Here is a 22007-nt window from a genome sequence, read left to right as displayed (position 1 = left end):
ATCGCTTAGAAGGTTCAGAGGAAAGGAATGTTCAAGCCTGTCACATATCCCTTAAAGTTGTGCCAATAGTGGAAGTAGAGGTGGAGACTGTGCTCTCTCTTCTCGAATGATTCCAAAAGGGAAAAGAATATTCTTAACTGAAAATGATATAGGAGATAAATTCCTGAAGGGATCCCCAGGTACATCCCTGGCTAGGTCCATAAGCACTATGTTGTCTACAGAAATGTAGGAAGCCTGACTGTTGTTATCGCTCTCTCCCCCGTCCCTGCCCCATGAACGTCTCTGTGGCAACATGTACCAAGTTTTTCTCTGTTCCATTAGGGCCACTAACTTTCCAAAAGCCATTTTGGAGTAGAGCTCGTTGCGGGGGAAGAGTCAAGAAATGTCATCAGTTTCTCCCCAGTTATTATCCAAATGTTGGAATTTGAGAAGTTTTGACCAGCTCTGTTTGGACAAAAATATAGAAAGTTCATTAGGATGTAGACTTCTGCCTCTACTTCCAGACCATGCATGGAATGGCTCTCCGCATAAGAATATTCCCTGTGTGGAAGCTCAGCTTCCCAAAGAATTCTGAAACTTCACTAATAATTTTCTGGTTGCTCTTGGGCACTTAAGGTTTGCTTATGCTCACAGAAAATGTTCTTGGTTCCTCTGTCATAATGCAAGAGGCCTCTCTAGCTACATCAGTGGTCAGTAAGAGCCTTAGCACGTACCTCAAGGTCCATCCTTTCCAAATACACTTTCATATATTCTGTTCCTTTCCTTCTAGCTATTTCAGCTGACTTGGGCTGCAATAATCGCTTCAGCTCCTGTGGGTCACCATGTATGGAATCCTTGGGCTACTGGATCTGTAAACACAATTCCTATGTTGTCTTCCCTGGCCTACCTCCAGCCTGCCCTGGTGTCTGCTCTCTACTTGCTTATGTGGGTTGGCATGAAGATCCCCCTCCTAACGCCACTCAGTGAGAGAGAGAGAGAGAGAGAAGTTTTCCCTTTGCATTTCCATGCTAGGCCCCTGTGGGCCAGGGTTTAGTAGGACAGAGGGCCCTTCACATTAGGGAGAATTTTACCTTTTGGGGAAAAACTCAGAGATTTCATAGTGGAAAAGCAGAGTAAACAATAATATTAGATGGAAGCGTTATAGATCGGACTTGCCAAATATCTAAACTTAATATGTTTGTATAACTGTACTCAAATCATCTGACTTTGGAGCCTTGTAGGACTTCTTATGTTTGATTGAAAGTTATGCTTCAGCATTTCCTAAACTGCTTTTGCCCAAGAGGGTCTCCTTAATGTATTCAAAAATGTACTGTAGTAATTGGGGCTATCTTTCTTAGCTGGATTATGAAGTTTAGAAAAGAAATTGAATAAGCTTGGTTAGTTTGGGAAGTCAATGGAAGACTGACCACTTGAACCTATAACCCCATTAATTAAGATTGTGAGCAGGTTAATAGATATGGTGCACTAGTGTGTTTCCAGATTTATGAAAAATTGACGCTGAATTTTAAAAAGACTGCTTTAGCTTCTTTTGAGAGAAAATCTCATGTGCAGCTCTAACAGTCAGTAGCTCACTGACTTGATTCTAGAAATAAATGAGATACACTTAAATATATATGCGTAAAAATGATGACTCTTGTTTTTCAACATTTGCAGCTGTTGATTTACTCTTTTCTTTCTCTTCTTTCGCCCAGAAACACTGGGGCCTCTCTGAGAATCCTTAACAGAATCCCAAAGTAAGAGCCTGGTGCTACAGCCTCTTTTGTATCAGTCTGACCCCAAGTTGCAAAAAGTGTTAATTATCTAATGGATTTACAAAAACTTTAGGAATGGTATGCTATCAAGGTTACAGTTTTCACATTATCTTTGTTATGGAGGCACTGATTGTGACTTCATAGTTAAGGTAGTGATCCATTTTGCACTTAACGAAGGGATTCAACTCTGTTTCACATGTGTTCTCCTCAAACTTACAACACTTACTTTTTGAGTACAGAATTAATTTTCTGAGGATACACCAATAAATCCATTCGTTTTTTGCATTCAGATTAATTAAACTGGGTTCTTTATGAAATTTAGCACCTGGGCCTGTCTTTTTTGTCCCAAAGGATCTTAGCAACAGAATAACACACACTTCAAACTTTTCATGTAGTTAAAATTAATTGATATCTTGTGCATAGGCTGTATTCGAAGAAATTAGATTGTAATTAAGTTATTAATGATAGGCTACAGACAGGCTCAAGTCAACAGCCTCAAGTCAACAGCCCAGGTAACTCTTAAGTGGAGCTGTTGTGACGTTAAGGGTAACTCAACCAGTTGCCACCCTTCCTCTACAGCTAATTTACATTCAGCATTTCTACTGGTGGTAATTACTCAGTGGTATAAAGGAGACGGAGAGAGTTGTATAAAATTGGCAGATTTAGTCCAGTGATCATTGCTCTTTAAAGATTCTGTAGCTGCCAGCTGGCTTATGTGTCAGTTGATTGACCTGATAGCACTGCACACTGAGGAAGCGGGAGGCAGAAGGTAGGAGAAGCCATTAAAGCAGAGTGTCACTGGGAATCGATCTAGCACCGGTTTTGTTAACACAGCCTTCTAAATGCCTAAATCAGTTGCACATTAAGGGCCAGATTCACCAGAACACTTCCGCCGCTTTGTGCTGCTCTGGGGAGACAAACTTAACTGCTCAGTGCACTCTGGCTACTTTGCTGTACCAATGAATGTGTCCTTAAGTTAAAACGTAAATGATTTAAGGTTAATATTGCATATCTTCAGATCATTAGAAATATTGCATATTAGTACTGTTTGGGGATTTCTTTTTTAGTACACATGTGTGGACACTCCTTAGGGAAATTCCCAGACAAAAAACTACTTTAAAATGGAACTAAGATTGAGAAGAAGTATCAGTAATTTAGCGGTAAACAATGTTTCAGGGATGTTGTAATTATCCCCAAAATCAGCAATATAAATCAGAAATTTCAGAGTTAACTGGATTTTTTTTTTAGTGTGTACCCTTATGTTAAAGTAAGAAATTCCCAGTTAAAGCATGCAAACAACCTTAAATTTGCCCTGTACCAGCACTAGAAGGAGTCGGGGGGGAAGTGAAGAAAAAAATCTGTCTTGAAAAATCATTTGTGTATCCCGTGCAAGATCCAGGCAGATTTGCAGTTGGAGGAGTGCATGGACTGTTCCCTAATTACTTCCTCCAAGAAGGTGGTGGCAGGAAGAAATGCTGCATATTGTATGTGCTTCTGGTGCATTCTGCTTCTCTGACTAATCCAGTCCTTCTCCTGGGATAGAAGGCTCTTTGCTACCCTTTGCCATCCGCTGTTGACACGATCTAATCCCAAATAACTAATAACCAAAATTTCACAAAAATTAAACAGTGGCTCAGCAGAAAAATACAATGGGCCAAATTCAGCCCTGGGCAATTCAGATGATTTAAATAGAATTACCTCAGCAATTAATTTGAGCCACAACTCTATATATAGAATGTCTTGCACACTCAGTGAGTGTTTTACCAGAGTAAAAGCTGAATAAAGATTTGGTAAAGGGAAGAGGGAAATGGAATGCATGCAACACAAATGGTGCATTTCTTTTGAACTCTGAATTGCTACTTTTTCATTTTTCAAAATAAAAAAACATTTTAATTCCTTGCTTTTGTCTGTTCTGCCCATTTAGGTTTCATTGACTTCAGTAGGCTTTGGAAACTGGTCCTTGATTTTATTAACCTTGCTTTTTAATAAGTCATACCCATTTGCTTTGGACAAGTGTGTATATATTTCTATTTTGAGTTTATGTGATTATTTTTAATTTCTTCTTATTTTCAATTTCTGTCCTCTAGACTTATTTGGTTTTGGCATGGTTGTTGCCCTTAGGACCTCAAAATCCAAATGACAGAGATGCGGAAAGGGATAAACACGAGGGAAGGATTCTAATGTAAAATTGCTTGTGCCATACAAGGAAATATAGTGTTATATACAGTGCAGTTACTTATGGGCTCATGTTTTGGAGTCTGTGATTTGTGTGTATCAAGAGCGTTTAAAATGTAGTTTTATGAAAGTGTGTTTGAATTCATAGCATTTGGATATGATCCTTTAGACATTTGCTGTGTGTATTAGGACTGCCTCTTAATTCTATAAATGTGGTTTGTTAATGCTTAAGTTTATTGGGCTATAATTATGGAAAATTAGTGTATCTCAGAAATGTACTCTAGATAGATATCTATAATTATGCTTCAATAATGGGACAGTTGCCCAGTGTTTTAAGTAATGGCTTCAGCACATAATTAACACGTTTCCCTGAGCACCCAGCCCTTAGTCAAAACATTTCTTTGTCTTCGATTTGTTTCATATGAGAGTTTTATTTATCCTTTTGCTTTGGTAAATCCAGCTATAGGTTAAAAAACAAAATCAATGCTCTGGTTCTTAGAGCATATATGGAGATGTAAATAATTTTTATGATGATTCTTTCTGCCAAATCTATTAAGAGCCAAATTCCTACCTCATTTAGTTGTTCGCAACTTCCATTGACTCTGGTGGATGGGAGTTGCATGTGAATGGGAGTGGAGAATGTGGCCCAAGTGTAAATTATTAACCTGTTTGTCCGCTGAAAAGATTAAATGACTTTATATAAAGTTTGCTTGGTATAAAGACACTGTGCATGATAACTCCATAATAGTAATAATATATAGCACTTAATGTAGTGTTTTATGTCTTCAAAGTCTTGGACAGACTTTGACTAAGAACTTTTTGCCTGATCCAAAGACCATTGAAATCATTGGAAAGTTTCCTTTTGACTTAAATAGATTTTGGGTCAAACCCTTAGTCAGTAAGCACCTTTTAATAATACTTAGCTATTATATAGCTTTTTTATCCATAGAAGTCCATGGAAATGCTTTAAAAAGGGGAAAGTAAGTTTCATTGTCCCACTTTACGGTTGCAGAAACAGTCACAGAGTGCTGAATAACCCAGCTGGTCGGTGCAGAGCTGGGAATAGAACCCAGGCCTCCTGATTTCTGTTATTTACAACTGGCTTAATGCCTATTGCTTTTACAGTTTGGCAGAGCACCATCATGGAGTAACTGTAATTTTCGCTTAAAAAAAAAAGTTACTGCATCCAGCTGCTTCAGGTACAGAGGGAGTCTCAATGTGAACATCAGTTCTAAGGAGCAACTCAAGTACTATGAAAAATGTTTCTACAGGCCTCTTTCAGGCTTGGTGGAGACCCATAGCTACGTCCTTGGAGCTTTACCCAGCAACCAGAGATCTCTCCCACTTGACCTAGCTCTTACCTAGGATAGCAGAATGCTAACAGAGCTTTTGGAACAGAAAATCAGATCGGAACTGGCACAGCAGTAGACAGTAACTTTGAAATTTTTAACTCTTCTATCAATATAGTAGAAGGGTAAACAGATGGCCAGATTAGATAACTCAGACTGTTATCTGATTGTTTAAAAAAAACAAAGGTGGAAACTGAAAAGTGTTAAAACAAAGGAAACTCTTTTATAAAAGAATGGATTGCTGTATTTAGGATTGAACAGACTGAAAACCCTGTGCTCGTAAAACTAAGTCTGGGTGCCTGGGAAGGATTTTTTTTTTCTTTAACTGCTGGGCTGACCAGAAAGCTGTTATGTAATACTGAGGTGGTGAAATCTCTTCTGACGGAGATAATGCCATGGTGAACCTTGGAGCGCTTGATATAGTGCCATTTATTTCTAGTATTCAGTACAATGGTTCTTTTCTTGTTATGTAGCTCATTAACAAATCTTTTTACAATATTTGCACTGGTTTCCTATTCTGTCCCCTCACTCTCCATCAGAGGCGAGCATGGACTTTCATGTATCCCATTAGTAGGGCCAGTCTTTGCTAAGACTGCTGCAAGCAACTCCAATTGATGTAAATAGTGACTAGAATGGGAGTTGTGATTCACTGACACCTCTCAGAATCAAGTATTGTTTTGGTTTTCTTCTTGACAGACTCCTCGCATAGGGAAACATTACAACTCTCATTTTGTTTTATTTATAATTTAAAACAAAAGTCCAAAAAGCAACGGGTACTTTACAAACCAGGAAAGCATGAGAAAATAACTTGGCCCAGCTCTGCCTTTTAGTGAAGTACTATGACTCCTGCTCTGTTTTGTATTTCCCCAGGAGATGGTGAGCTCTACACTTTTGGAGAACCTGAAAATGGGAAGCTAGGTTTGTCGCCTGAACAACTGAAAAACAATCGGGTTCCACAGCTAGTTCCTGGAATTTTGGAAAGGGTTAATCAGGTTGCTTGTGGTGGAGGACATACGGTGGCACTTACAGGTATGCAAACTAGTTGGCTTTTCTCTGATCCTGTAATTAAAAGAATCACTTTGCTTGATAGAGCAAACACTCTTATGAAATGTCAGACAATGCCTAGAGAAACTTTTCTTCTATCTTATTACATTGAAAATGAAATCTGTGTTTTTTTCCCATGAGTTCTACAAGAAAGCCTCCCCTTGTGAAATTTTAAAATAATCTTGAATATGTGTTAATTAGTGAGTCACTTTTCTGACTATAACCACTCTTTAATGGCTATAAAGAAAAATGTATGATCTATTGGGAAAAACACAGAACTGGGATCCATGAACTGATTATTTCTAATCTACTGCTGCAGGAATTCTGCACATCTGAAGATATTCAGAATTCATGTATCCTGCAGAGAATTTTTTTTCTGCAGAAAATACATTTCTGCCAAAGAAGTGCTGCAGTTCCACCTTTCACCCACCAGAGACCACTGTGGTGCCACAACAGCTGGCTGTGTTTGTGCTGCTGGCTGTTCTGGCACCACAGTGGCCTCTGGTGGGTGAAAGGTGGAACTGCAGCACTTCTTTGGCAGAAATGTATTTTCTGCAGAAAAAAAATTCTCTGCAGGATACATGAATTCTGAATATCTTCAGATGTGCAGAATTCCGCCAGGAGTAGATTAGAAAAAATCAGTTCATGGATCCCAGTCCTGTATTTTTCCCAATAGATCATACATTTTTCTTTATAGCCATTAAAGAGTGGTTATAGTCAGAAAAGTGACTTTCCCAGAACTGTTTCAGATTAGCAGCTGTGTTGGTCTGTATCCACAAAAAGAAAAGGAGGACTTGTGGCACCTTAGAGACTAACAAATTTATTTGAGCATAAGCTTTCGTGAGCTACAGCTCACTTCAACTGCAGCACTTCTGGGGCAGAATGTACTGGGGGGTGGGGGTGGAATTCTATGCATGCCCAGTATTGCAGAATTCACCCAGGAGTAGAAGTTCATCACAGCATCCTGCTCGCAGAGCCAGGTTACAACAGAGTGAGGCACACAGGCCTGCTGGGGCGGGGAGGGAAGCGGGGTCACAGACTGGGGTTCAGAATAGCTAGGGGTGGAAATACTGGGGCAAAGGCTCAGGACTTAGTGGGCTGACAGCATTGAGCCTGGCGACAGGCGGGGGGACTGCAGGGACACATGAGGATAGGGGAGGAGGCTGCAGAGACCCATGCGGATGAGGTTGTGGGGGCAAGAGCAGATGTGCCTGACCTGAATGGGAGAGGTTTGGGTTCAGCTACGGTCTCATGGGAGAGGCTCCCCAACTCCCTAACAATCCCGCCCCTACCCCCAAAAAACCTGTTCCATACTTCTTACATCCATACCCAACAATTTTCCAGGTTCACTCCAGACTCCTTCCCTCTCCCTCAGCTCCTCTGTTACCCCTGACTCCCCTAAGCCTTTGCACTGCTTCTGACAGTTCTATATTGTAATTTAAATTAATTATTCAAAGTTCTGTATTAATATGCTTAGTGTAGAATCTATTTGTCAAAAAAAATGATCAGAATCTTTTTTTGAGGGAGGGTCTGTATTGTTACAGACATACTTGCTGACATATATTTTGAAATAAACTACTAAAATAATTGAAACTGGCATGATTATATTGTGTTATTTTGACAAATAAAATGTGCAGAATTTTAAAATATGGTGCACAGAATTTTAATTTTTTTGGCACAGAATTCCCCCAGGAATACCAATCCTAGCTCCAATACTGTGGCTTTAGGCAAAGTACTTAATGTGTCTGCCTCCATATATGATACTATTATATAATACCTCATCGGGATTTTGTGAGAATGTATTAGTTGTTTGTACCGTGCTCCGCCTCCTCCGCTGAACGGGCTGCCCCACTCTGCTTCTCCGCCCCCTCCCCTGCTTCCCGCGAATCAGCTGTTCGGCAGGAAGCCTGGGAGGGCTGAGAAGCAGGCCATGGCTTCACACTCAGGCCGAGGAGGGCAGAGGTGAGCAGTTCCCATGCGCGGCCCCCTGGGTTACCTGCTGGGGCACGGGCAGCCCTCCTCGTGCCCCCCAGCCCCAGCTCACCTCCGCCTCCCTGGGCCTGAGTGGGAAGCCGCGGCCTACTTCTCAGCCTGCCCCGGCTTCCCGCGCAAACAGCTGATTCGCAGAAGCCTGGGGGGGCGGAGAAGCAGACCGGGGCGGCGCTTTCAGGGGAGGAGCCGGAGGTGAGCTGGGGCAGGGGGTAGGGCGGGGAGCTCTGCACCCATCAAATTTTCCCCTTGGGTGCTCCATGGCAGGAGCACTCATGGAGTCGGTGCCTAAGGCGCTACTATTGGCCAGTTCTAAAAGGGCTTCTAAATTTTACAGCTCCAGCTCACCACTGGCTACATGCCCTTGTAGGCAGTCTCATCTACCATCCCCTCCATAAATTTATCAAGCTCAGTCTTCAAGCCAGTTAGGTTTTTTGCTCTCACTGCTTCCCTTGGAAGGCTGTTTCAGAACTTCACTTCTCTGATGGTTAGAAACTTTTGCCTAATTTCGAGCCTAAACTTGTTGATAGTCAGTTTATATCCATTTGTTCTTGTGTCCATATTGATGCTTAACTTAAATAACTCTTCTCCCTCCCTGTTGTTTATCCCTCTGATGTATTTATAGAGACCAATCTTATCTCCCCTCAGCCTTCTTTTGGTTAGGCTAAACAAGCCAAGCTCTTTGAGTCTCCTCTCATAAGGTAGGTTTTCCATTCCTCAAATTATCCTAGTAGCCCTTCTCTGTACTTTTTCCAGTTTGAATTCATCTTTCCTACATGATCTGGGAAACCAGAATTTCACACAGTATTCCAGATGAAGTCTCACCAGTGCCTTGTACAATGGTACTAACACTTCCCCATCTCTACCGGAATACCTCGCCTGATGCATCCTAGGACTGCGTTAGCCTTTTTCACAGCTGCATCACATTGATGGCTCATAGTCATCCTGTGATCAACCAATACACCCAGGTCTTTCTCCTTTGTCACTTCCAATTGATACGCCCCCCCAGTTTATAACAAAAATTTATGTTGCTTAGTCTCCAAAAGCAAAATGTTGCACTTTGCACTATTAAATTTCATCTCATTTCTATTAGTTCAGTTTACAAGATCATCTAGATCTTCTTGTATAACTCATCTGTCTCTAAGGATTATGATAAAAAAGCTTTAAGAACATGAAGCAAGAATAACAGGCACAGCAGCTATGAAGCTGTGTGTGAGCAGATACTATTGGTGCACTGTTTGGCATGAAGGAACAGATCCTGAGTATACCCTGTTCCCTCACCCCACTGGCAGGCTGAGTAAAGCCCATATCACTCCTAATACTCCATGAATGCAAATAACTGCCTTCTACCGCCTATTTCTGAGGTCTCCCTCTTCAGGCTCAGAATGGGGAGAGCAGAAGTGACCAAACTCCTTATTCCCTACTCTTATTGTCAGCTGTGATGCTGTTCTTTTTAGAAGTTCAGCAAATAGAACAGATTTTATTGAAGATCTTAATGGTGTTGCTACTGCCTATAGATGATACCCAATCAAGCAAACCAAACATTGTGCGAAGCCAGAATATACTGTGGTGCAAGAAGCAAGCAAGGAAAAAAGGAATTGGGCAATATAATTGAATTAACTGAAGTTCAGCTGCCCAAAATGATTTGGGAAAAATTAGTTTTCCCGAGGAGAAAATTAAGGCAGCATGCAGAGCTCATTTTCAAAAGTCTCCTAAAATTCAAAGTTGAGGAGGTAAATAGGAGTTATAGCTAATCTGGATAGGGAAGGGATATGTGTAATATTTGGATAGCTGTCCTTTGAGCTCTCTCATTATGCAAACACACTCTTGGAATGTGCCTGCATGTTTCACACCAAACCTGGATCCTTCTAGAAATCTCTAGCCATCGGGGATTGCATGGATCTCATCTTGAGTCATGGAGCACTCCTATAAGGAATCATGGTCCTCCTACACCTTCATTTCCTCTAGCCACCATCACAGAAAATCAAAAATGTGAAAACTACCTGGTCTCTTTGGCTACAACTGCTTCATCTGTAATCTCAGCTACCACTTTGAGGTGAGATTTGGAGGAAGTGTTCTTCTGTATCTATTGACATGTATACAAAGGTGGAGATTTCATAAATAAGGTGATAGAGAAGAAAAAAGATTGAAGTCTTTGGTCATTTGCCAAACCACCCCCTTCTTTAAGAAAAATATTTCATATATCATAAATCCTCTCAACTTGCTCCAAAGCCAGACTGACGAGAAGAAATCTCAAACCTTATTTTGGCTCGAAAAAATATAAAACCCTATTGTCAGAAGCACAGTTATGCTGCTTGTACCTTTGGGCCTTTTTCTGCTGTCGAACACAATGCTTGAGTCCTAACTCAAACGATCTTGAACTTATCCCATTTTACTAAGTTTTGGAGGGGACCATATTTATTCTGTTTTGGTGGCATGGAATGGAATCATGTCCTAACAGTAAGTGTTCAAGATAGTTTGGAACAGTTTTGCTATGCCTTTGCACTCGACCAAAACTTCCTCCTTTTCTTATCCCTTTACAGGGATCCCGTTCATGAGAAACTGCTGAGGGATTTAGTCATAGAGAAGGGTTATCTCGAGTAGAGTAACAGAAGTGATTCCTCAGCCATATCAGAGACAGAGATGCTGTTCCCAATATTTCCTTAGCCCTAATGGTTTTTGTTTGGTTGGGTTTTTTGGGGGGGTATCTTCTATTGTAGGCTCAAGCACTCTGAAAATTCAGAATAGTGGCCTTGGCCTCAATAATTGCATTACAAATCTAAGGGATGGTTTGCCTGACCCTCTTGTTTCTATGTATTCCATAAAGACTGCTCACAGGAAATACCTTATTTTCTGTGTTGGAGAGGATCATTACCTGTATTTGATTTTTCTTTTGCATCCATGTTCTTCAGCAAATGTCTTACTGTGGTGGCAACTCACTTGAGAAAGCTGTGCTTTCTTTTTTTCTCCTTCCATGGCAACTGACTATTGAAAGCACAGATGTTCAAAAAGGCTTAAATTGCCTTAGAGAAGAGTATGTTCCATACCTCGGTTTAGACTTAGTGAAAAATATGATAAAACATCCAACTTCACTTAAACTCATTATGTTCATCAGAGCAAGGATGACAAAGGTCTATTTGTCTCCAGAGAAATTTCACAACCTATTTGAATGTTGCTAAGGCTATTAGAATTTATGGCATCCTGCATCCTGGGAAATCCATTTGCCAAATTGAGGGTGAGACTTCAGTTCTGGCTAAAGAAAGTATCTGCTTCAAGAACAATCTGTATTCATATAGACTTCGTATGGAAAGCCTAGATATCTATCAGTTATTCTTCTGTTAATTGGAATTGAGGGATCTCTTTCTGATTTCTTATTTTACTTTACTTGTTAGCAATCCCTTTCTGGATATTTTTCCTAGCACTGAATCTTCCAGCAGAGGGAGCTGTAATATTAAATTTAGTAGGAAGATAACTTTTTATAAAATATTCTGCATACTTAAAAAAAAAAAAGTCTTGCTCTTTATATTTCATGGTCTTTTGATTTTGCAGAAGTGACCCTTAAAATTGTTTTAAAAGAGTGATGAGAGGAAAAGATATCCTGTAAGCAGAAAACTTTTTTTTTTCAGCTTTGTGTTAGAAGGTCTGATCCTGTATTCTTTGTTGACCTGAAGTTGCAATTAAAGTCAATGACTATGTTGGGCTAGTAATGCCGGGTCTGTTCCACTTCTATTTTCTTCCCATCCCTCCTCTTCTCCCACAATAAAGACAAGATGAAGGTGGGAGAGTGGTTGGAAGATAGCGCTGGAGTAAATGTAATGTGTGATTTGTGTTTAAATGTGCTACCAGTTTATTGCTCCTCTGAGAATGCAGCAAAAAAGCATTCAGTTACTGTACATAGATGGCTGGTGTGACGGCCTGGCATCCTCCACAGGGGTGGGAGGAGCTTGTGCTTGCCCTGCTTCTGGTGCTATGGTGTGGTGTCTACCTCCGTGGGTAGGAGGAATTCCTGCCCCTGTGCTGCAGTCTGGCTTTTACCCCACAAGTGGGAGGAGCACCTAGTCGCCCTGCTGCTGGTGTGCAGTGTGACTTCTACTTAAGTTTGATTTCCTGTGGGAGTACAATGTACGTTCAGACATACTCACTTCCATTCAAAAGTCTTGAGTTCTCTCTTTCTCTTGCTAGCGAGATGTGTGGCTCCTTTACTTCCACTTAAAAAATCATCAGCTATTTTCAACATATGCAAACATTAAAACTATTTTTAAATGCTTTTATTTAGCTGCTGAATGTAACCTTGCCATCTGAATGACCTTGATTCTTGAACAGAGAGAAACTTTCTAAAAGCAAATGTTCCTGACACCTGCTGGTGGTTATATGGATAATGTATATGAAGAGGAAAATTAAGCCTGGAGTCTCCAGATACACTGCAATAACAACATTGTCAGTGTTTTTTAATGTTTAAGCAATAGCAGACCTGCAAAGATCTGGATCGTACAAAATAGAGTTTTGCATATGGCAAGAAGTTCAAGAGTAAGCTGTTGAAGAGGAAAATATACATAATGATTTTTTTAAAATAATTGTGCGCTTGTGTTGACCTCAGCTGTAATATATAACATTGTATAATTTTCATTGGCTGACTTTCACATGTGCATTTAGTCAATAGCTTATTTTGCAAGTACGCCGTGAAACAAAATATGTAGCAGCTCGTACCAGTTTATTTTCTATATCAGTGGTTCCCAAACTTGTTCCACCACTTGTGCAGGGAAAGCCTCTGGCGGACCGGGCTGGTTTGTTTACCTGCCGTGTCCGCAGGTTCGGCCGATGGCGGCTCCCACTGGCCAAGATTCACTGCTCCAGGCCAATGGGAGCTGCTGGAAGCGGTGGCCAGTACGCCCCTTGGCCGGGCCTGTCAGGGGCTTTCCCTGCACAAGCGGCGGAACAAGTTTGGGAACCACTGATCTATATGTTTAGTTAAATCTTTCGGACGGAGGGTGGTTTTTTCATGTCATGTTCCTTTTGATTTTTCTCTTTCATTGTGATTACACTTTATGAATTGATAAAATGTAAAACTTTTTTTCATAAAGTTGGAGAGTGATTTGATTTCTGTTTTGCCAGTAGTGGGGAGGTCATAATTAGGACATATTAACTGTTTGTTTACTTTCCATGTACAATTTTCAGAAACAGATGTATATACCTTTGGCCTTGGACAATATGGGCAACTTGGACATGGTACGTTTATTTTTGAAATGTCGGCACCAAAGGCTGTGGAACATCTGAAGAGGCATAAAATATGTAACATTGCATGTGGGGAAAATCATACAGCTGTAATAGCAGGTATGTATGCTGAAACTTCTGAAATGTACTTAAAATGATAAAGTATTATCATTTATGATATGGAATTGGTTTATTATAAAATGAGCACAGTGAGGAAAACATGCAGATTTCATTTAAGGTTAAGTGACTGCCCAATCCAGTGGTCAGTGGAAGAGCCAGATTGGAATTTAGGAATTCTGTTTTTGACTTTCTGTATATGCTTATTCCTGTAGACCATGCTGCCTCTTAAGGAAGCTGTAGCCTCACAAAGTCCTCTCTAACACTCATGCATGAGTCTCAGTTTTGCTATACAGTTTTATTGTATTTTTTATTAGTATTTTATTTTTTGGTTATCTAGACTAACAATCCCAGACAATACTTTTGTCTGAAAATGTATTTATCTTCTGGAAACATATTCAGCAGTTTAAAAATCATACAAATCTTGGTTCAGATTCAATTTTTGAAAATGAAATACACCTTGCTTTCAAAATGTATTGAATTCTACTCTTATAACAGTTTTGTCATGTGCTTTTAATGCACCTTCTACATTAGTAACATGTTTCTTTTTCCATGTAGACAACGGCCTTATGTTTACTTTTGGAGATGGACGACACGGCAAATTAGGACTTGGAGAAGAGAATTTTACTAATCAATTCATACCCACCTTATGTTCTAATTTCTTGAAGTTTACAGTCTGTTTGGTAAGGCTTTGCTTTGTTCTTTTTCTCAAGCTTTGAAATGCTTATACTTTATAAAATCATTTCATATCTTATTAAAGGAAATCTGACAGTTTAAAATCATATTTATATTATTTCTTTATAGTATTTTATTAATACTGTAGATTAATACTGAAAGAATGTTAAAATGTTTTGTTTTATTTACCACTTCTCATTCTGCTGCTTCACTTCTTGCTCTGTGATCGGTTTGGACCATAAAAATAGACTAGTCAGTTTTTCTTTCAGATTGTTATGCGCTTTCACAACACTGCAATGTTGCAAACACTTCAAAGGAATCCATAAATTTCAGACAAATTTTTTTTTAAACATTTTGGTAGTTTTAGTTTTAGGAATAGCCTTCTACCCAGTGTGTGGACCTAAACCACCTGGTTTATATCACTTTAATATCACAGATTATTTATAATGTAGGTTATTTACAAAAGTTTAATCAAATGAAAATGTATTAGTTTTTTACTCCAAACATGATGAGAAAAGAGAGGCAATATTGTTCTTTTAGGTTATTGTTTTAGTCTTTCTGCTGGTATTGAGGAAAATTGCTGTAATGCTAGCTCCAAACATTCAGAAATTGAGTCAGGCCCCAAAAGATCAATTAAACAAACAAACAAAACCAAAACCATTTTGAGTTCTTTTTATTTGCTTCTGTTTCTTGGGCCATCAACATGCCAGTTGGGTCATGTTTTCAAGCTTTTCTCTACAGCTATGAGGGCTAGAAACTTTTTTAAAAAAAGAAAGTTGAGATTCTCATGTAATAACTGTCTCCCAGATTGGCTAGGGCTCTAAATAAAACATCAAATATTATGAGACTTGTGGTAGTTTTCAAGAGATGGTAACATTGTGTATATGTCATATTGGCTAACTTCAGAATGATTTACTAAACTCCTTTGAAAATTGATGCAGAATTTGTTGCTTGCTTCCAGAGAGTTGGCTAGTTTTATTCGGTTTTACAATATATTGTATTTAAAAAGTTTCAATCCGTTATATATTTTAAACATCAGTGATTACAGTTTGTACTCTATCTTACTGAAATCTGTAACTTAGTGTGGAGCAAAACATTTGGATCTTCTAACCTGTTTCTTAGTCGTTGGTCCAGAAGATGAATGCAAGTCGATGAGATCCTTTTGTGTTTACACTGTAGGTTGCTTGCGGTGGCTGTCATATGCTAGTTTTTGCCACTCCAAGGCCTAAAGGGTCTGAAGAAATACACGAAGATTTACGTGAAAACTGTTTGGCTGCTACTATCTCTAAACTGGGTGGTGATTCATTAGTAACTAACACCTTGCAGAGAACGTTATCGGCTCGAATGCGGCGGAGAGAGAGGGTAAATTCAGAGCTAATTATTTCTGACATTTATTAAGTTTTCATGATTTTTTACAGGAAAAAAGACTTTTTTTAAAAAAAATTAAATTATAACTTACACTCACCAGATAAATATCCCTCTTTGAAATAAATGTTTGTATTTCAAGGTTCTTCTTTGAGTAATGTTCCTGTGAGGGCTCCACTTCAGGTGTGCCTGCACCTTTAATTGGAGATTTTAGTAACAGTGCCCATTCAGCCCATGCATGTGCTCCATACATCCTTGTGCCTTGCAGCAAGGCTGAATGGGGCTGTGCAGACAAACTGCCCTCAGTTCCTTCTCAACTGCCTTCAGCCTGAGACAGTGGCTTCTGTATGCCTGTTCTCTTTATTATTTAGCAGCTAGTTAATTAATATGTAGTTAGATATTTTATAGTGTTTGTAGTTGTTGGAACAGTTGTTCCCTTTTTTCTTTTCCTTTCTCTTAAAAAAATATTGATGGGAAAGATTTCCCTATTTAGGGATCATTTTTTGTTATATTGCTTGGGTAGTCCAGGTTCCCCGGGATTTAAAAGGTGCCTCTATTGCTGCGAGGCTGTCCCAGTCAGGCATTCTCAGTGCCTCCATTGTCTGTGAGATACTCATCTTCCCAGTAAGTACATAATCTGCACTTCCTTCAACGATAGATCCTGAAAAAATAGGGAGATCAAGTTTAAACTCCTGATGATGGAGCAAGCCTTAAAACTGGCTTCAGATCCAGGGGCGGAAGACCACCCTGTATACAGATCTCCCAGAACAGCTTGTGCCCCATCCACATCAATATCCTGGTCACTGGAGGTCGACAGAGATGGAGGCAATATCATGGCACTGATTGCATCTATGGCACCAAAGACCTCAGCAAAGGTAGCCTTGACATCAGCCTCTATTCAGAAAGAAATAAAGAGTAAATCTCTGAGAAAGTCTCAGTCACTGGTGCACAAGAAGGCTACGAAAACCTCAGGTCCCCAGAGGAGTATCATGCAGGGTCCAAGTGATTCTGGTACTGCAAAGACAGGGAAGACAGCTTCAAAGAGTCAGTCCTCAAAGACAAACTCCTTACCGAACTCAGGTATCATACCCAGAGCTATAGACACTCTTCCAAGAAGAATTCTAGTCTCATCCCTGAACATCAGTTGGTGCCGGCCACTTAGAAGTCTGTGATACTGAAGACTGCTTGACTGGTGTAATTGGAGTCTACTCATTCCCATGCCAAGCACTTGGTGCCAGCTACATCAGTACTGAAGCTGTCCTCCACAGGTTCTTGCTTGGGCCTGTCATTGATGCCATTAGTACCGCAAGAATTTGGATACTCTAAGGATCATCTAGTATCTTCAGAGTCAGACACTCCTCTGCCAACTGGTACTGGGGGTTACTCTCCTCAAGATTTACTTGGTCACTGACCCCCATCATCTAGAATATCATACTCACCCTCGTTTACAACACAAGCAGAACAGTTATTTTCCCTCCTCCCCACTTGGATATGTTGAAAAGGAGTCCTAGGACTCTCAAATCTCAGTACAGGCTTCCCCTGTCTACTCTAGAACACATTGCTGCCTCTCCTACACTGAGGTATTGGAGGAGGATAAACCTCAAAGGACACCCGAGGTGGCAAGAAGAGAGATGGTTGCCTCCACCTATCCCATATGCCCCCCCTCCAGTGGCCTTGTTGGGAGCTGTGGGCATTCTGTCAACAATATGTGATGAAGTTATCACACCACCAAAGGAAGCAAAGAAGAGTACATTCCCCAACCACTTGTGGCACCATAAATGCCAGAGGAGGAAACCTTTGTGGAGTTGGACTCAAGGGCAGACAAGGAGGTAACACCTCTTACAAATATTTCCTCCTCCTTGTCTGAAGAAGTTGTGTTGCCTCCACTATCTTCTCTGGCAGATGACTTCAGGTACTTACAGGAACTGATGAAATTGATGACACACAGTTCAGGAGTCACACCATAAACTCCTACATATTTTACCTATGTCAAAATTCTTGAGGATTGCCATTCCGGTCAACAAAGCTCTTATGGAACCTGCTAAGACTGTTTGGCAAACCCCAGCTACTGCACTGCTTATCCGCAAGAAGGTGGATAAAAAGTATTATGTCTCTTCCAGGAAATCATAATTTCTATTTTCTCACCTAGTGCCAAATTCTCTCGTAGTGAAGTCTGTTAATGAATGGGGCAAACAATATAGCTCAAAGTCCACCCCGTACAGCAAGGACCACAAGAAGTGCTATCTTTTTGGCCATAAATCTTCAGCCACACTTCACTTTAGAATAGTAAACCATCAGGTGCTCATGGTGAAGTATGCCTATTTGAATTGCAACAAATTTAATTCCTTTATTGATCATCTGCCAGAGAAACATTGTGACCAATTTAAGGTAATTATTCAAGAGGGTTAGCTCCTAGCAAAGACATTGCTCCAGGTCTCCTTGGATGCTTCAGATACTCCAGCACAGTCTGAGAAAAATGTCTTGGGCTGCGCTGTAAGGCTTCCCAGGAGAGGTCCAGAGTACCATTGAGGACCTTCCCTTTGATATTCACAAGCTCTTTGCAGACTCAATGGGTACATCTTTCCACATTTTAAAGGACTTGAAAGCCATGCTGAGATCCTGATTTATACGTCTGTAAATAAGAGGAGATTTAGTAGGTCCCAGAGCGCACAAAGATCACACCCAGCCCTCAATTCAACTTACCATAGATCATCTGAGCCCCTGGCCAGGAAACCAAGATTTGTGACTCTTGACCTACAAGACACATTTTCATGTCACTATTCACCTTTCACATAAGAGGTTTCTTCATTTTCTGATCAACAACAAACACTTACTAATATCACATGCTCCCTTTCAGGCTATCTTCTGCTCCAGGTTATTCTCAAAGATTCTGGTGATAGTTGCCACCCACCTACGTCTTCTGGGTCATTTCCCCGTATCTGAATGAATGGTTGATTGGGGCAGAACTTATCAGGAAGTGTTGGTGGCTGTAAAGATGACGTGTTCTCTGTTCCACAGCCTGGGCCTTCAACTCAGCCTCAAAGTCTGTTTTGACTCCAGTACAGTATCTAGACATCATAGGAGCTTGCCTGGATGCAGTGACAGGCAGAACATGCGTCTCTTCCAGCAGCTATCTCGTGCTGAGTCTTATCTCAAGGATTCATGGCAGTCCTCAAGTAACAGTAAGAGATTGTCATTGACTGCTGGGGCACACGTCAGCTTGTGTCTTTGTAGTGCAACGTGCCAGATTACATTTCCGAGGTCTCCCTGGATGGCTTTGAATGGTTTACAAATCAAGCAAGCACATTCTAGGCAGGTTAGTGTCTGTTCCCCAGTGGGTTCTGTGGTCACTCAACAGATTGAAGGACCTGACCAAAACCTGCACAGGTGTTGCGTTCTTTTAGCATCCTCCTACCATAATGATAATGCCAGATGCTTCAATGTTGGGTAGCGGGATACATCTGGGACCTCAGAAGATACAGGACAAATTGTCACTACAAGAGCAGCTCCTCCTCCTCATCAATTGTCTGGAATTGAGAGTGGTCAAAAAGATAATGACAGGCAATGTGGAATACACATACTATATCAATCGTCAGGGAGCATCACATGCCCCATCTCTGTGCTGAGGTGATCAAAACTCTGGCATTGGTGCATAGCCAACCAGATAGTCATTGCAGTTTCTTTCCTCCCTGATAATCAGAATACCATGGCAGATGACCTCAGCAAAGATTTCTTCCTGAATTACCATTGGTAACTGGACTCTTGAGTCCTTGACACAGTATTCATAGCTTGAGGGTTCCCAGAGGTTGATCTGTTTGCAACAGCAGCCAATGCAAAATGCATCAAGTATTGCTCCAGAGGGGTCTCAGTCCCTAGCCCATAGGAGACACTTTTTTCATTTCATGGACAAGGGGTCTTCTCTATGCTTATCCATTGACACCGTTATTGTTGAAGGTTCTCAACAAGATCAGACCAGGTTGATAGTGCTTGCACCAGTGTGACTGAGACAAGTTTGGGATCCCTGTCTAAATAGACACAACTGTTGTTCTCCATAGCATCTTCCAGTCATTTCTCGTCTGCTGACTCAGTATGCTGGTTAAACACTTCACCCCAACCTGCAGATACTGAGGCTTCAAGTATGGTTCCTCAAAGGTTCTCTGAAGTAGAGATATCCTGTTCATCAGAAGTACAACATGTTTTATTAGATCAGTTTTCTTCATTGCAGGGCCCGCGAGCCAGTGGTGGCTCCCATCGACCCTAAATGAGGCTCACTAAGTTCCCTGTAAGCTGTGCAGCCGCACAGCAGGCTATAAATAGCCATGCAGCAGCTCTAAAGGGCCATGCAGCAGGGACCTTGAGAGGAGAGAGGTAGGGTGTGGGCGGAACTGCGGAGGGAGCAAGTTGTGGCTTGCAGGGCTGCTGTGGGGCTCTCCCCCCAGCCCTAGAGCTCCGTGCTGCTGCAGGGGTGAGAGGGGCCCTTCCCCAGGAGTTCCGTGCTGCCTGCTGGCAGGGGAGAGAGAGGATCCCTTCCCCTGGAGCTCCATGCTGCCTGCTGGCAGGGAGAGAGAGGCCCCAGCCCTGAGCCCCCTCCTGCACCCTAAATCCCTCATCCCTGGCTGCAGCCCCCTCCCACATCTCAAACCCCTCATCCGCAGCTCCATTTTAGAGCCCTCACCCCCAGCCAGTGGGGTGAAAAGAAAACAGAGGAACATATGGTCCAATGAACATTTGGACAGCCTTACTAGGATTGCGATGACAGATTACAAATACTGCATGAACAAAGTCAAGGAGGAACAGGCACACTTTTGCTCATCCAGTTTTTAAAGTAAGTTTTGCATTATTCTGCTCTCAAAAAGTTTACTTGCATAGGTGCCTTTTTAATTCCATATATTTTTCTGGTTATTATTTTTATAAAAGGAGTATTGTTTTATTGTGCAAGTAGACTTTGTTTTAGTTACGAGTGGCTCTGTAACATTACATCATTAAGGTTAGTGAGCAGTGTGTTAATTTAGTAGTTCATGTGGCTCTTACGTTGAAGGTTTTTTGCTAAAGTGGCCCCCACTTCAAATATAGTGAAGAGCACTGTATTAGATAGTAGAAAAAATCTACAAGAAATACTTACTTCCTGAAATGAAAATATCATCTTTGGTGTAACATTCAGATCTCACGGACTCACTCTTCTCTTCCCATGGTATTTTGATTACCTGTTGGAATTGAAAACATCAGGATTTTCTGTGAATTCCATTAGGGTCCACTTAGCTTCAATAACAGCTTTTCACTTTATCCATAGGGTTTTTTTACCAGTCTTCACTCACCCAATCATGGCAAGATTCCTAAGAGGTCTATTGGATCTCTCCCCTCAAATCAGAGATATTATTTCCAGCTGGGACCTGAACCTAGTTCTTAATTGCCTCATGAAACATCCTTTTGAGCCACTAGCTGTGTGTTCTTTATTAAATTTATCAGTTAAGACAACTTTCCTGGTGGTCATCATGTCTGCCTTCAGGGTTGGAGAACTGAGGGCTTTAATGTCAGACTCCCCATTTATGGTATTCACCAGAGACAAAGTGTGCTGCAGCCCCTTTCAAAATTTTTACCTAAGGTGTCATCAGAATTTCATATTAAACTATTTATCTCCTCTTTCCCCCCACTCCCCTGCCAAACCACATTGATGTCAGGAAGCTATATTCTATATCCTAAATGTTAGGAGGGTATTAGCCTTTTATCTAGCTAGGACCAGGCTGTTTAGATCTAGATTGCTTGTATCCATTGCAGACAGAAACAGGGGATTGGTAATTTTGAAACAGAAGGTTATCAGAATGGATCTCCAGCTGTATTAAGGTCTGTTACAACCAAACTCAGGTTCAGTCTCCTTCAGGAATGATAGCACATTCCATAAGAGCACTATATAAAATCCGTAGCCTTACTTAAAGTCATACCAGTTGCAGAGATCTGTAGAGCATCAACATAGTCCTCTGTTCATACTTTTTCTAGCCATTATGCCTTCATTCCTGCTGCAAGATCAGATGCTGCAGTAGGCAATGCAGTTCTTTCCTCTGCTCTTAAGCTCCTGCCTCCTTAGGGGGTGCTGCTTGGGAGTCACCTGAAGTGGAGCACTCAGGGGGACGCTAATTGAAGGAGGAGAGGTTATTCACCCTGTGCAGTAACTGGAGTTCTTTGAGATGTGTGTTTCTGTAAGTGCTCCACTACCCGCCCTCCTTCCTTTCTGCTTTGGAGTCTCCCTGGTGGGACTTTATGGTGGAGAAGTAACTGAGGGTGATTCACTTGTGCAGCCCCATATAACTTGAGTGTGGGGCAGAAGGATGTGTAG

General features: G+C 41.1%; 1 protein-coding gene across 12 annotated transcripts in view; it reads left to right on the top strand.

Annotated features, from left to right (window-relative positions):
- Nucleotides 1–22007, top strand: part of LOC140916595 (X-linked retinitis pigmentosa GTPase regulator-like) — a 92943-nt gene that overhangs the window by 23655 nt on the left and 47281 nt on the right. For 11 of the 12 annotated variants that reach the window (XM_073358317.1, XM_073358278.1, XM_073358269.1 and 8 more), the window contains 4 exons: nucleotides 6146–6304; nucleotides 13484–13639; nucleotides 14195–14319; nucleotides 15491–15673. In XM_073358317.1, the coding sequence (XP_073214418.1) occupies nucleotides 6146–6304; nucleotides 13484–13639; nucleotides 14195–14319; nucleotides 15491–15673 (623 nt within the window). The remainder of the gene's footprint in view (nucleotides 1–6145; nucleotides 6305–13483; nucleotides 13640–14194; nucleotides 14320–15490; nucleotides 15674–22007) is intronic. The other variant, XM_073358318.1, reaches the window with a different exon arrangement.

This window comes from Lepidochelys kempii, chromosome 1, assembly GCF_965140265.1.
Source record: "Lepidochelys kempii isolate rLepKem1 chromosome 1, rLepKem1.hap2, whole genome shotgun sequence".
NCBI lineage: Eukaryota > Metazoa > Chordata > Testudines > Cheloniidae > Lepidochelys > Lepidochelys kempii.
This window is presented reverse-complemented; position numbering and strand designations above follow the sequence as displayed.